The sequence below is a fragment of the Sebastes umbrosus genome, chromosome 7, assembly GCF_015220745.1.
Source record: "Sebastes umbrosus isolate fSebUmb1 chromosome 7, fSebUmb1.pri, whole genome shotgun sequence".
NCBI classification, from domain to species: domain Eukaryota; kingdom Metazoa; phylum Chordata; class Actinopteri; order Perciformes; family Sebastidae; genus Sebastes; species Sebastes umbrosus.
The window spans coordinates 25,645,385-25,659,956 of NC_051275.1; the positions used below are offsets into that span (position 1 = coordinate 25,645,385).

General features: G+C 38.7%; 3 protein-coding genes across 3 annotated transcripts; all 3 read right to left on the reverse strand.

Moving 5' to 3' along the window:
- Window positions 1-1,309: 1,309 nt before the first annotated feature.
- foxg1c (forkhead box G1c) lies at window positions 1,310-3,773 on the reverse strand. Its single transcript, XM_037776402.1, has 2 exons — window positions 3,558-3,773; window positions 1,310-2,485 (listed from the first exon to the last, which is right to left on the reverse strand). Exons 1-2 carry the CDS (start codon window positions 3,687-3,689, stop codon window positions 1,427-1,429), a joined length of 1,191 nt encoding a protein of 396 aa, XP_037632330.1. The 5' UTR covers window positions 3,690-3,773; the 3' UTR covers window positions 1,310-1,426.
- Window positions 3,774-7,361: 3,588 nt separating this feature from the next.
- pglyrp5 (peptidoglycan recognition protein 5) lies at window positions 7,362-9,273 on the reverse strand. The gene is made up of 4 exons (XM_037776546.1): window positions 9,050-9,273; window positions 8,734-8,929; window positions 8,428-8,546; window positions 7,362-8,088 (listed from the first exon to the last, which is right to left on the reverse strand). Exons 1-4 carry the CDS (start codon window positions 9,060-9,062, stop codon window positions 7,907-7,909), a joined length of 510 nt encoding a protein of 169 aa, XP_037632474.1. The 5' UTR covers window positions 9,063-9,273; the 3' UTR covers window positions 7,362-7,906.
- A 279-nt stretch (window positions 9,274-9,552) lies between these two features.
- On the reverse strand, window positions 9,553-13,476 carry polr2i (RNA polymerase II subunit I). The gene is made up of 6 exons (XM_037776547.1): window positions 13,278-13,476; window positions 12,280-12,334; window positions 11,696-11,769; window positions 10,957-11,031; window positions 10,388-10,439; window positions 9,553-9,862 (listed from the first exon to the last, which is right to left on the reverse strand). Exons 1-6 carry the CDS (start codon window positions 13,337-13,339, stop codon window positions 9,800-9,802), a joined length of 381 nt encoding a protein of 126 aa, XP_037632475.1. The 5' UTR covers window positions 13,340-13,476; the 3' UTR covers window positions 9,553-9,799.
- Window positions 13,477-14,572: the final 1,096 nt, after the last annotated feature.

A 14,572-nucleotide genomic window follows, 5' to 3' on the forward strand; every position in this document is an offset into this window, starting at 1 on the left:
ATACACATATGTAGAAAATAATTAATGAGAAGAACTAAGTGGAGAGCATTGATTCTGAAACAGGAAAATAGTTTCAGTTAACAAATGCAGACCAGGTTGCAATTAATTACATTTTCAAAAAATAATAATAATAATTTGACCCTGTCCCTGGTTACATTGATGTGTTTTAAAATAACCACAATGTAACCAGGGACAGGGTCGAATTATTATTATTAATATTATAATCTTTTCACATTTTTTTTGTAAATGCATGGCGTCTGTCAGAAGAGGCCTAATTGTTGTTAATTTGACATAAATTGCACAACACTTGCTCTGATGAAATAATAAAAGTCTAGTGCAAAACATTCCCATTTCAATTTAGATATCTTTCACTGTATCAAAGACATTATTGCATTTCATAAACTCAAGAAATTCCAATTTTGCAGGATGCTCTCTGGCCTTTTATTTACCAACTTTGTTAATCTAAATTCTACAGTGGATCATATCAGTCCAGTTCTGAGGTCTCTACACTGGCTCCTTGTCTCTCAGAGAATTGATTTCAAATTACTGCTGCTGGTTTACAAAGCACTAAATGGTTTAGGGACCAAAATACATTTCTGATCTTCTGCTATGTTCTGAACCATCCAGACCTCTCAGGTCATCTGGATCAGGTCTACTTAGTGTCCCCAGAGTCACAACTAAACATGCAGAAGCAGCGTTCAGTTTTTATGCTCCATATATGTGGAACAAGCTCCCAGAAACCTGCAGGACCAACTCCAACTCTGAGTTCTTTTAAAACAAAGCTTAAAACTTTTCTGTTTGCTGCTGCTGCCTTTTATTAAACCAGATAATGATCTTATACTGCACTAGAGCTTTTATTCCTGTGTGTTATATTCTATTTTAGCTTCTATCCTAGCTTTCATTTTTAGCTTGTTTTTATTTTCTAATCTTTAATGTTTTTATAACTGTTTTAATTATGTCTTAATGTTCTTTTGCACTTTGTCGCAATGTTTAGATACATTTTCTTTTTTTCTGTACTGTTTCTTTTGTATGCATTGTATTGTTTTTATTGGATTGTTTTCCACTGTTAGGTTAGGTTTTTCTGCACATTTTGTGGACTTCTTGTTGTTGTTTAACTTTTGTTGTATTTTTAAAATGATGTTAGTTTAGATCTTTCTTCCTTTTTTGTTATAGTTTTTTTCTCCTGGGGTTGGGGGGGAGGTGGCTTCTTGACCTCTCCTGACATATTTCTTGTTTGTTTTTTTCATTGACTGGATTTTGTGCAGTTTTATATATGTGCAAATAAAAAAAAATGTTCTTGAATGTTTATGTAAAGCACTTTGAATTGCCCTGTTGCTGGAATGTGCTCTACAAATAAAGCTGCCTTGCCTTGCCTTACAGCAATGTGTTAAATCTTACATATCGGGTACTATGACTATATGTTACTCTATTTCTCTATATTCCAAGACGAAGGAGGACTTGAAGTGACTTGAGGGTGACTATAATTTGGAAAGTCATTACAGAACCCTCCGAGGTCTGAGTGTCCATTCTTGGATAAAAACGCTCCTGGAGACGTCTTGGATGTGGCGCACTCCTCTTGGCACGGACTAAACGGTATCTGGTGAGAGGAGTAAAAGTAACTAGCTTGTCCTGAGATCATGTTAAAGGAGTATGGATCCGTCAGAGGCAGGTGTGTGCACGCAGCAGGGATGGATGTGGAGAAAGCTGTGGTGCCAATCTGACGCCTGGATTGCGCGCAGCTGAGTCCGATGTAAGACATCTCCTGGTGCTGCATCTGCACGAACCGGTCCGCATCTGCAGCAGCACGAGACCGCTGTGACACCAAGGATGCTGCGTTGTCTTGGAAACGAGGATGAGCGCTCAGATAAGGTCCGAGGTGGTGGTGATGGGTGCGCACTGGTGTTTGGAGAGGCAGAAACGGTGGCCAGTAAAACGAACCCAAAGTCACGCTTGTTGCAGTGTTGCAGGAGGACATCATGCGACTTCCTCCTCCTCTCTTTAGTGCGAGCTTGGTTCTTGATCCAGCTGTGGCTCTGCGTCGCAGCTTCCCAGATGTGCCACCTATGAAGACGTCCTCGCTGCAGGCGTCCAGCATCCAGTAGTTGCCTTTACCCGGGTCATCATAGTGGCGAGGCACTTTCACGAAGCACTTGTTCAGACTCAAGTTGTGCCTGATGGAGTTTTGCCATCCTTGTCGGTTCTGTCGGTAGTACGGGAAGTTGTCCATGATGAACTCGTAGATGCCGTTCAGTGTGAGCCGTCGGTCCGGACTCTGGCGGATCGCCATCATGATGAGCGCGTTATAGCTGAAAGGAGGTTTGACGCTTTCTTCTTCTGCTCCACTGTTTTTCTTTGATTCGGCTTTATTTCCTTCTCGTTTTCCATTTGCAGTCACCGGCTTGGTTTCTGCTTTTTGGGGTTTTTCGCAGTTCCTCTCGCTGTCAAAGTTGTCCTCTCGACTGGATGTCTCCTCTGGATGAAGTTTCTGGGACGCAGAAGAAGAAGAAGACAAGGCAGCTTTATTTGTAGAGCACATTTCAGCAACAGGGCAGTTCAAAGTGCTTTCACATAAACATTCAAGAACATTGTGACAAAGTGCAAAAGAACATTAAGACACAATTAAAACACTTATTGTCAAGTTATTGTTTAAATATGTGCAGTATCCCAACTTGAGAGAGATTGAAACATCCACTCGAAGATTTTTAACTGGAATCCACTCAATGACAAACAGCTTTCCCTTTTTCCCTCCTTTATTTTGTAGGTTGAGTTGAAAGTTCAGTTCATTTTGGAATTATTATTAGTCATTTATCATTAGGTGAAAAACCTTTGAAATAGAAAAAAATACAAAACATAAAAACATTAAAGATTATAAAATAAAAACAAGCTTAAAATAAAAGCTAGGATAGAAGCTAAAATAGACACACAAGAGTAAATGCTCTAGTGCAGTATAAGATCATTATCTGGTTTAATAAAAGAGCAGCAGCAAACAGGAAAGTTTTAAGCTTTGATTTAAAAGAAGTCAGAGTTGGAACAAAAAAAGAAGTGCATAAATAAATAAATAATAATAAGACTGCACTCTTCCATAGTATAGCTCTAGGAGTCATCATCATATATGTTCAGTTCTTCATAAGCTCTGAGGAGAGACTTTGCATGTTGTGCTTTACATAAACATTCAAGAGCATTGCGACAAAGTGCAAAAAGAACATTAAAACATAATTAAAACAGTTATAAAAATATTAAAGATTAGAAAATAAAAACAAGCTAAAAATAAAATCTATAGTATAGAAGCTAAAATAGAATATAACACACAAGACTAAAAGCTCTAGTGCAGTACAAGATCATTATCTGGTTTAATAAAAGGCACCAGCAAACAGGAACGTTTTAAGCTTTGATTTAAAAGAAGTCAGAGTTGGAGTTGGTCCTGCAGGTTTCTGGGAGCTTGTTCCAGGTGATAGAAAGCTGTCTTTGTAATTGTCTTAATATGTCTGTTAAAGCTGCAGGTCAGAGTCCATGACTACACCAAGATTTCTGGGTTGGTCCGAGCTTTTTAAGATTACAGATTGTAGGTGAGCACTAACCTTTGGAGACTTCTCCTGGTCCTCCATCACCCCGTCTCGTCTCAACAACAGGCTGCTGATGCTGAACGACGACTTGTGGAAACATCGGTCCGAAGTTTTCAAGTCGTCCATCTTAAAAAGGTTTCTCAGAAGTCACAACTCAAAAAAAGTCCTCACAGTGCGTCCAGGTGATCTGGAGCAGAGCGCGTCACTGAACTCCACAGAGCAAAGGTGCGCTCGTTCAAAGTGGTGAGGAGCCAAAGACGCGCCGGCCACACAGACAGCGTGACAACTAATGCGCATGATCAGAGCAGCTCAGGACTCGTTACCTACACAAAGTAGTGCGTTACTTTAGTGGATCTAAGGGCGAGACACTTGAGGGCGTAATTTGCGCATGTTCCAGTACTCTTAGAGGACTGGATCATCATTTTAGAAAACAGAATTTAAAGGTCCCATATCATGCTAATTTTCAGGTTCACACTTGTATTTTGTGTTTCTACTAGAACATGTATACATGCTGTAATGTTAAAAAAAACTTTATTTTCCTCATACAATCTGCCTGAATATACCTGTATTTGCCTTCTTGTCTGAAACACTCCGTTTTAGCCCATTTTGATGGAATTGCAACAGAATTGCGTTTCCTAGGCAACAGTTTGGGTCCATGTGTACTTCCTGTCAGCTGATGACATTCACATACACTGCAACCAGGAATAAACTGGGACACATTTAGAATTTTAACGTTTAAAATTGTGTCAAGGGTCTAAATGTTGTATATTTGTGACATCACAAATGGGCAGAAATCCTGACAGCTTGTTTCAAATGCAGTTTCTGAATACGGGCTGTGTGTATTTCCCTGTGGATTGAGTCTTTCAATACTTTCACAGTATTTATATAGGACTTAAGCCTGCTTTATAATAAAAAAACATGAAAATCTCACTTTTTTATAATATGAGACCTTTAACCAAATAAAGATATTGAATCACTTTTATCGATAAATCAAAGCAGTAAGAATAATAATAATGTGACTCAATGTTTTGGCACTTTATAGGCCATAATTAAAAGGTAAATTCAATAATAATAATTGAGCCAAACTGTGCCAAGAGACGTCTGGATCCGGGATGAATTGCTGTCAATCTGTGTGACTGATCGGTGAACTCTCGGCTTCAATTATAACACTTCCGTGACTCATGAAACTCAACCCTCCCACACGCGCCTTGCCCTCTGGGGCTTCGGGAGCTCTCTCTTCTTCTTCTTCTTCTTCTTCTCTCTGCGCACCTTTGTTGACACCATGGTTTGTCAAAATGCCTCTAAAAAGTAAGAAGTAAGTGTAGCCTAAATGATCTTGTCGGTATTAGGCCTAAACAAACAGAGTAAAACTCAATGAACTAGATGCATGTTGGGTAAAATGTTTGAAAATATAGGGAGAGGTGATTCCACTTATTTTTAAAACTGTTATTGTAAGATTTAGGGCATGTCTCAATACAGTGAAAAAGAAGGAAAATGCAACTATTATCTTATTTTGAAATCACTTGATTTAACTTCTCCAATAAAATTGTTTCTATTTTTATTTTTGGACTAATGGGGCTTTTCCATAAGAATGTAAGCAAAGTGGATCAATGATTAAAATGAATGTGTGTCTGTGTGGGTGGCAGGAAGAGAGAGAGAGAGTTTTTTTCCCCCCACATCAAGACAATTGGTGCATTCCAAATCCTACTTTTTCTTTTTACTTTTAGTATTGCATGCAGTATGCATACAATACTACTTCATCATAACATTGCGCCTTGAACTTTGACCCTCTTGCTCATGTATCCGCTGGGCAGAGGATTGTGGGTCAGAATAGCCAGAAAAGCATGCTGGCTTGCATACTGCAAAATGCGAGCGGATGTAGTAGGACATCCTGGTATTTTGGCATACTGCATTTGACATACTAAGTATTTTTTGTATAGTATAATAGTATTGTAGTGTGGGTATTTGAGCGCACAGAATAATTCATCCCATCAGATATGAATGAGGCATGCTAAGACAACATGCTAGTTAATGTTTTATTGTCTTCCGGAAGGCGATGTAAATAAAAAGGAAAAGATTTCAACAGTTCTTGGCACACTTAATGGCACGGGACAGTACAAACTTTACACTCTGGTAGTTTGGTGTTGCTGAGTGTCGAGAATACTCCTGCCTGGCTGGAGGCTTTTTCCCATGAAGAGACCAGCCAGAAGAGAGTGAAACATGGCCTGAGGTGGAGTCTGGTGTTAAATAATGTTCAATGTTTGACAACATCAGTTTAAAGTTCACCACACTCTGTATTTGTATTGTATTCTGATGATGCCACATGGCCTATCAGAGCTCTGACTCACTTTTATTTTCCCCTGAAGTTTTTTGAACACACTAAACTTGCTCCCTAATGATGCTGAAGCTAAATGTCTTCACTTCCATCAACAGTTGAGAAACACAAAGAAACAACTTGGAAAATCAAGCATTGCACTAGTCTGGAAGTAAATAGTTCATCAAACCATGTTTCATTTAAATCTTTTTGTGCATTTATATGTTTTTCAGATATCCTGCTGCACGGACAGCACATGGAAGCAGAGAACAGTGTGGGTATCATCTTCCCGAACCCCAAAGACAAAAAGGAAAGGAAAGTCTGATACCCAAATTGACGACAGAACAGTTCAAAACCGGCTTTCCAGTAATTTGTCCAGAAATGATTTGCGAACAGTAAAGAACAGCAGCTTTGAAAGGAGCAGAGGCATAAAGGGAAATGTTTGAGCCTTTACTGGTAATTTAAATAAAAACATTTTGATTAATATATTTTTTTTAAAGGTTCCCTTCTATTTGAAAAAATATGATATAGATTGGTCGCACTTCTGACCACTCATAGAATAAAGTAGTCCATTTAATCTAATATAAAAGACAGAAAAAATTAAATTCAAAATGAAATAAACTAGATCTGCAACGATGAATTGATTAGTTGTCAGCTATTAAATGAATCGCCTGCTATTTTGATAATTGATAAATTGCTTTGGGGCATTTTGTTCTCTGATTCCAGCTTCTTAAATGTGAATATTTTCTGGTTTCTTTACTCCTCTATGACAGTAAACTGAATATCTTTGAGTTGTGGACAAAACAAGACATTTGAGGACGTCATCTTGGGCTTGGGGAAACACTGATCAACATTTTTCACCATTTTATAGACCAAACAACTAATCGATTAAACTAAAAAAAGACCACCCCACTACCACAACCTGACCACTGATTTCTGTTTGGTAATACTACAGCCAATGATTGGCCACTACAGTAATGTGACATGTGCCTACAGAATGCCACATACCACTATTATGACAATAATTAAATAAAGAATATTCTAATCAAATCAACCATCATGCTGGGTGTTTCACAAGTCATTTACCAGACATCAGGCATGACAACCGGAACTGCACGTATAATCTGTTAACATTATACCTTCTCTTAGTCAATTTGATAGGGGCCGCCCTTCATAATCCCTGAGCTGCACAAGTGAGCACTTGTTGGGAATGTTTCAGGCGCTGCAGAAAGCACGCATTGTTGTCTCAACACTTGTAATCCCCTTGATTCATTCTCCCTGTGCAATATTTGTCTTGTGTCGTTTAAAGAAAAAAAAGTAGGCCTATACACAGTATAGTATATTGTATCATTATTTGAATTAATTCTGTTCGGAGGAATCTCGTGAGCCAGATGGTGAAATCCAAGCAGCAAGTGCGACTCTGTGGGTAACCGTGTCCTCTGTGGGAGAAGGTGAGTTAGTACAAAATGAATCAAATAATCAAATTGCTGATTAGATGGTATTTATTTCCAAAAGACCTGCAGCATAACATTAGAACAAGTTAAATCCATGTGAATGTTTATCTTAAACCACAGCCCACTAATAACAATATCAAAGTATTCATAAGTAAAATGTATAGCCCACCCTATTAATATTGCTTTATTTAATATATCCTTAGGCAACTAAAATGTAGCACAACAAATTAAAAGTAAGAGCTAATGTGACAATTTTCCAACATATGAATTAAATTGCATTGATTTTGAGGCATTTTGCACTAAAGCTTATTGGTCTCATCCCATGTGATGGCTCCCTCTGCTGTAAGAAAAAGGCCGACAGACCTTCCCTTAGTTCAGAGGACAGCCACGATAAAAAAAAAATGTCAAAAGAAAAAAAGTGATGGGAGGGTTAGTGTTTAATATATAAAGTTATTTTTCATCCTGCCACCTGTTTATTCCACATCTGAGATTAACAAAGAGCTAGTAAAGGTTTATGTGCGATTGAAGCTAGGGAACATTTTTTTCATCTATACCATCATATCCTGCAGTGAGCTTTATGGGGTACCCCTCAGCTGTGGGAGCGCAGCATGCAGTTTTCCTCCTGGACATTCTGTATCTGCGCTTCCCAGATCTTTGTGACCAAACACGGAAAACCCAGAGTTTAAAAAGCCCTGACAAACTCCGGATTGCATCAGCTGTTTGACTGACGTCATTGCCTCTGCACTTGGCGTGTCATCTGAAATCAAAAGAAGTAGCATTATCATCATATCTGACGTGATATAGGCTAGGCCTATATTTATTTTCTTCTCTATAATTTCACTTAAAAATGTTCATTTTGCACTCAAGTTCTGAAAATGAAAAAATCTTCAGTACTTTTCATTTGTCAAGTATTTAAATTCACACTGGAGTATACAAAAATAGGCTTTAACATGTGTTTTATTCATAGAGATTATTTATTGAATTACCAGAAAACATGTTATTAAAAATACCCCTCTACTGTTTTTTATGTTCTTTTCTAGACATTATGATGTTCTCATATTGTTGCACAATGCAAAAGATTAATAAGTGCACTTACTTGTGAAATTGCCCATGAAGGCAATCCCTAGTGACTCATGATTGTTGCCTTTGGCATGTGCCCCTACCACACCCCAGCCGCGGCCCTCATACACTGTACCGTCTCCTCCGACGAGAAAACTGAAACGCACATAAAGTACGGTTGAGGATCTTATAGCATTGAAAACTAGCAGAAACTCATTAGAAGGAATACATAATTAAATTTCCTCCAATACGTGCCCGTTGTACATACAACGCTATATAAACATCACACAAAAATGACATTCACCTGGAATGTGTGAGCAGTGAAGGCAACAGAGCTACTCACTTATATCCGATGTCATCGAAGCCTCTGTCGTTCATATGCCCTCTCTGAATGCTGACAAGGCGGCTCATACACTCTTTCTGGTCTTTGCAACTTGGGAGAGCGGTGTGGTGTATGACGACTTTCTGGGCAGCCTTCTTCAAAGTCTCCTTTTGTTTCGGGGCAGCTGCTCCCCACTGCTGCCTTGAAACGATGTTCACTGAAAAGCAGTTTGAAGACGATCAAAAGCATATTCAAAATAAATAAGTTGGCTTATGCCATAATTGAAAATGTAATTTCAAAGTGTAATATGTGTAGTATAAGCTGTTTGTTGTCATACCTGTTTGGGCCATGGCTCCGTACACAGACGCCTTTGACTGTGCAGCTGCTTTATGGAAGAGACGGTCTCAAGAGGTGTGGTCACGGGAAGTACACCTTCCTTGTTCTTATAGGAAGAGAACAAGGAAGTTCCCGAAAGTTTTTTTGGAAAATACGCGTTTGAAAAAGGAGGAAGTCGAATCGGCGCTGTCAATATTCCACATAGTGACAGGAAAACTGAGGCAGTTCCTTGACCACAAATGAGGCATGACTGCTTCAAAGTGATATTTAGAGTGATGAGGGTTTTAAGAGGAAATCGGTAGTATTTGTTTTGCATTATCAAGCAGCGCGGATGCTTTTGAAGTGGGAGGAACCAAGAAGTGTTATAACCCTGATTTGATAAAAGGAGTGTGAAAACTTAAGAGGCCCATTATGTGTTCATGCTGCCAAAAGCATGGGTGTGTCTGCTAATGTGAATGTTTACAAGTATTTCATACATGTTTCCATTAAATGACTCAAAGACAATTTGAAACAACTGATTCTTTTAATCTAACAAAACATGTTATAAAAAACTATTAATACATTATATTCACAAGATGGTTGTCTGACAAACAAACAAAGATACGTTCAGGGTCTACAGAAAGCAGCAGTTCTGCTGTTGGACAACAAACTGCACAGTAAGAGTAAAAAAATAACTCTATTTGAGCTGCAGCTTTTTGTGAACAGCAGTACTGTAGATGAAAAATGTTAGACCTGTTCATTATCACCAGCTTTACTCCGTCCATCTGTGTCCACAGTGAGGAGCCGTGCAGACGTAGTACAGTCTCATTGCGTCCTGTCAGGAGAAACAGGACATGTGCTTCAAATATTAGACCTTCTATTTAATTCTTAAAGGAATAGTTCAGGTGTTTTGAAGTGGTGTTGTATGGCATACTTTTCCGTAGTCAGTGTATTACCTACAGTAGATGACGGCCGGCATCTAATGTATTTTAGCCACCAAAAAGAAAAGCTCACCCAAAAATAATAATAAATGAAAAAATTATATTTTTAGGTCAGCCTTTCTTTTAAGTGGCTGTAATACGTTTTGCTGCTGGCCTCGTCCACAGCAGTACATTGATTTGGTTCTGTGAGGTAACTCCTGTCTGCTACTGTAGGTAATACATTGACTATGGATAATTACCTTTATACAACCCCAATTCAAAACACCCGAACTATCCCTTTAATATCCAAAAAAAGATGTGTGGACAACAGGACAAGGTGTGTCCTCACTAACCACAAAAAGCTAGTGAACTTGTTCCTAAACAAACAATGTTAAGACTACAGTTCATGCATTATGTGTTTCATTAACAATGATCATTACCTCAGCCTTCATACTGTGAGACTGGAAGAACACTGCCTCCTTGTGACCGCATCTGGGAAGAGACATGGTGTGAGCACAATATTAAAAACTATTACAAACACAGCTGCTCAGTGTCACAACATCTCATTTCACATTCGGCTAAGGATGGTGGTGTGCTCCAAGGGCAAATATGTTGGTGGTCCCACAGAAAAAAACCCCCAGTTGAAATCTTAAAATGTTTCAGACCACCTTTCCCATATAAAACTTTTGACAGCTAGAAACAAGTTGTACGCTCCCTAAATGTGTGGCTGGTGAAGAGAGTACAATCATTGCTGCTTCTGGTATGAGTGTAACTTGTTTGTTAGTATATCAGACATGATGAAGTTTATAAAAGCAGTGAATTAGGAATTGATGAGTCAAGTTCAAATCATCAAAACAAAGCTGTTTTCTGTGCTGAATACCCCAAAAATAAATTATACTAAATGTTGCACCAAACTAACAACACAAGAATATTACCCTTAAAAAACAGATGAACAATTAGGGGTCTCCAGAGAGAATGAATGAGGTCAACTTATTATAGCAAAACTTACTTGGGACAGGGGTGGTCCTCTGTCCTCGGTAGTGTTGGATCCTGGGATACATCAGCGATGATTTGTGTCAACTCACTGGAGAAAGACAGAAGGAAGATGCTGAATGACTTACCAACAATTAGCCCTCAAGTGACTGAAATTACATACGTAAAATGTGCAAGAAATCTTTTAGTATTGGACATTACATACGGTGCTCTATTACAAATGTTAAGCCTTATGTGTAGTCACTCACTATGTATTTACGTCATTGTAAAAGCATCTGCAGACTGAATGTGCACAATTAAAATCAAGAGATTCTCTTTTAAAAGATCCCATTAAATGCCAGGACTGCTGTATTTGAAAGTGTCTGGGGAATGCATTTAACATGACTTGTCAGTGACCATTTTTTGTGTTGGTAAAGGGATAATAGCGTGTAGTGGTTGCACAACAAGCAGGAAACAACTTAACACCAGAATGAAAAGTTTTAAGCCTTTTTCTCAGAGACAGACAGAAATGTGCCTTGTAACACTTGCAACAACACCCAGCAGTGATGCCACAAGGTCCTGTGCACACCTCACTACAGCAAGGTGAGAAGTTAAAACAACAAGAGGTCAGCAAAAACAAGATTTTCAGGGGGTGTTAAGTTACACTTTAAAGCAGAGATGAAACTGCAGTGAGAACAGCAGTGTGACACATTAGCCAATATCAAGCAAATCAAGATCTAGGTCATTTTTGTGGCACTGTGGTTTCTTTTACTTACTCAACCTCGTGGGTGATCTTGTTGACATAGATGCAGCTGTTGTCTGCCTCTTGTTGGTAGTCACAGTTCCTGCACTGCAAGAAGATAAAAAGACCAATTATCACAGGTTTACAATGTACATTTAAGCTTATCTAGCTCCATAACAGTTAAGAAAACAACAACATGGGACATACATTTGACCCTGTATATAGGCATATGCTATATCAGTATTATTATCAGCATGTTTGGAGTGATCCCTGTTTTCATCACTCATGCATTGCACTACACAGACACTACATTGGACTGTCTCAAACTGATGAATGAGCCAACATCGATAGCCAGGATATGTAACTTTTAACAGATTTTCTTTTATTATTTGTTCCCATTTTTATGGTATTTGAATGTCACTTTGTGATTTCAACAACTCTTTTAAAAACACTGTGCTCACCCTCTGTTTACTCCCCGGGTAAACTAAACTCGAGTGACTGGTCATGGTCAAACATGGACCAAGTCCTGAGATTACCCAGCCCCCCTATTCAGGACTCTCTCAACCACTGCATAGGGCTTTTCTATTATGGGACCTTATCTTTGAACCAGATACTTACCGCATAAAGCAGGATACGGTTCTCCTTGTCCTCTTTAGGGTATAACATGTTGTTGCTGGAAAACAGAGTCAACATATTTAGGATTTCTTTTTAAGCACAAGGAAAATATACAAAAAAAGACAGAGAATTAGTATACAAATATGAAGTATATGTACAACAACTCTCTAGGGAGGAGACAAAGGAGGACGGTCTGCAGGACAGATTATAATGCACACAAGTGCACTTTCATAGACTAAGCTACTGGAGTTACCTTTCACTATACTCATTTTTAACAGTCTCTTCTGCACTAATACACTTTTTTAATAATCGTGTATCACAGCTGTTACCCTGCACTATATTCAGTTTTAATTTTAATTTTTATATCTGGTATATTTTTTTGTACTTTGCACTACTAACTTTTTTACTGCCTTTTAACTAAAATGTTTTGCACTATGGAACTGTGATGCTGGAAACTTGAATTTCCCTTGGGATCAATAAAGTTACTATCTATCCATCTATCTAGTATATGGTTCAATCAATGGTGGAAATGATGCTGCATCACAATCAGTAAACAATGGAGGTACCATTATAGTGAAAATCAAGAGTAAAAACATAAAACAAACCACATAAAACAGAAACAATCAGGTGAACAGACGAGGAGCAAAAAGAGCAAGGTAAGAGGTATTAAAAAAGCAAGGACTGAAATAAAGATGTACAGCTTTTTAGCCTTTATATTCATTTTTAACATGAACTTAGAGTAGTTGTCAATAAGTACAGCCTTTCTACTACTTACAGGTATGAATATGAGACTAACAGTATCTAAAATGCATCCATGAAATAAAGTACATCATTGTAAGTAAATGACTGAATGTTAAAGATGTTTAATGACAACCAATTTATTGATATCAGCCCAAATCAAACCTGTGTAAGACAACCTTGAGTTAGCATGTGTTTATGTAGCTTCATGTAGCTAACTACCTAGAGTAACTTATCTGACCTCTGTTCGGCCACAAACTCACCATTCTTGACAAAACCGAATCCCAACAAATCCTGGTTCGTATGTTCCAGTTTCTAAATCCATTGTAAGACTATAAGTTGAAGCTAAACCTGATAAATACTAAGTTAAAGACGATGCTGCTTCTCTTCATCTACCGCCTCTACTGCGGCTTCTTCCTTCTACTGGTTTGAAAACAGACCGTCTGCGCATGCGCATTCTATTACTAAACATGTGCTGTTTCTGAGACAGCGCGCCCTGGTGGTGGGAAGACTGACTAGCTTTGAGGCATGCTGCACACCACAGTATTATATTGTTGGTATGTGTGGCTAATGAAAATTAAAGTTAAAGGGACTATTTGTAACTTTCAGAAATGCTTCTTAACAGCGACACCTATGGCCGTGAAATCAACGAAAGTCAGCGTCGGGCTCGCGCTTGCTCTCAATATACCTGAACGAGCATCACTCAAAACAGTGAGGCGACACACGTCAGCTAAAACCACAATATCACTCTATATTTCAGCTGCTTGGCAGTAATGTTAGCTGACCAGACGAAGGTTTCTCCATGAACATGATTTAGATCTGATCCTAGTGTTGGCTTTTCCTGCATCAGTGCAGGCTGAGGCAGCGGGGCTGTCCAGCGTGTCTCCTCTGCTCTCTCCGCCCGCAGCCGGAGAGAGCAGAGGAGACACCGGCACCCGGTCGGTAACAAGAAGACAACGTAAATCTCTGTAGAGCTCCGTTACTTCCCAAGACACGGGAAAGCTCTGTTGGTCTGGAGGAGCTGCAGCAGTTATTTCTGCACAAACGTCCCCTGTGCATTCACTAGATATTCTCAGAGCTAAACTAACTCTTCTGCAGTGTGGAGTGAACGCGCGTTCACGTCTAGAGGTGGAGCGAGCTGAGCTGTCTGAGTGAAGGCGAGCAGGCAGAGGAGGAGGGTACAGCGGCTACACGCGAACGCGCATATGCGAGCGCGCATGTGTGACGACCCGCTACATTTATGCGCGTACAAAGTTACAAATAGTCCCTTTAAACCTGCAATAGGATGAATATTTTTGGCATCATTGGACAAAAAAAATCCATGATTTATTTATTTATCTCACTTATTATTGTAAGTGTTGTATTATTATTGTTATTGATATTGTTATGATGACCTCATCATCATCATCTCTATTATTATTCATATTATTAATATATATGTGTATGTATATATACTGTATTATATATATATATATTTTACTCATTTATTTTCTTTTTGTTCCCCCTATGCTCTACACATAAAATGAAGGATATATGTATGTGTAGATATGTGTGCATG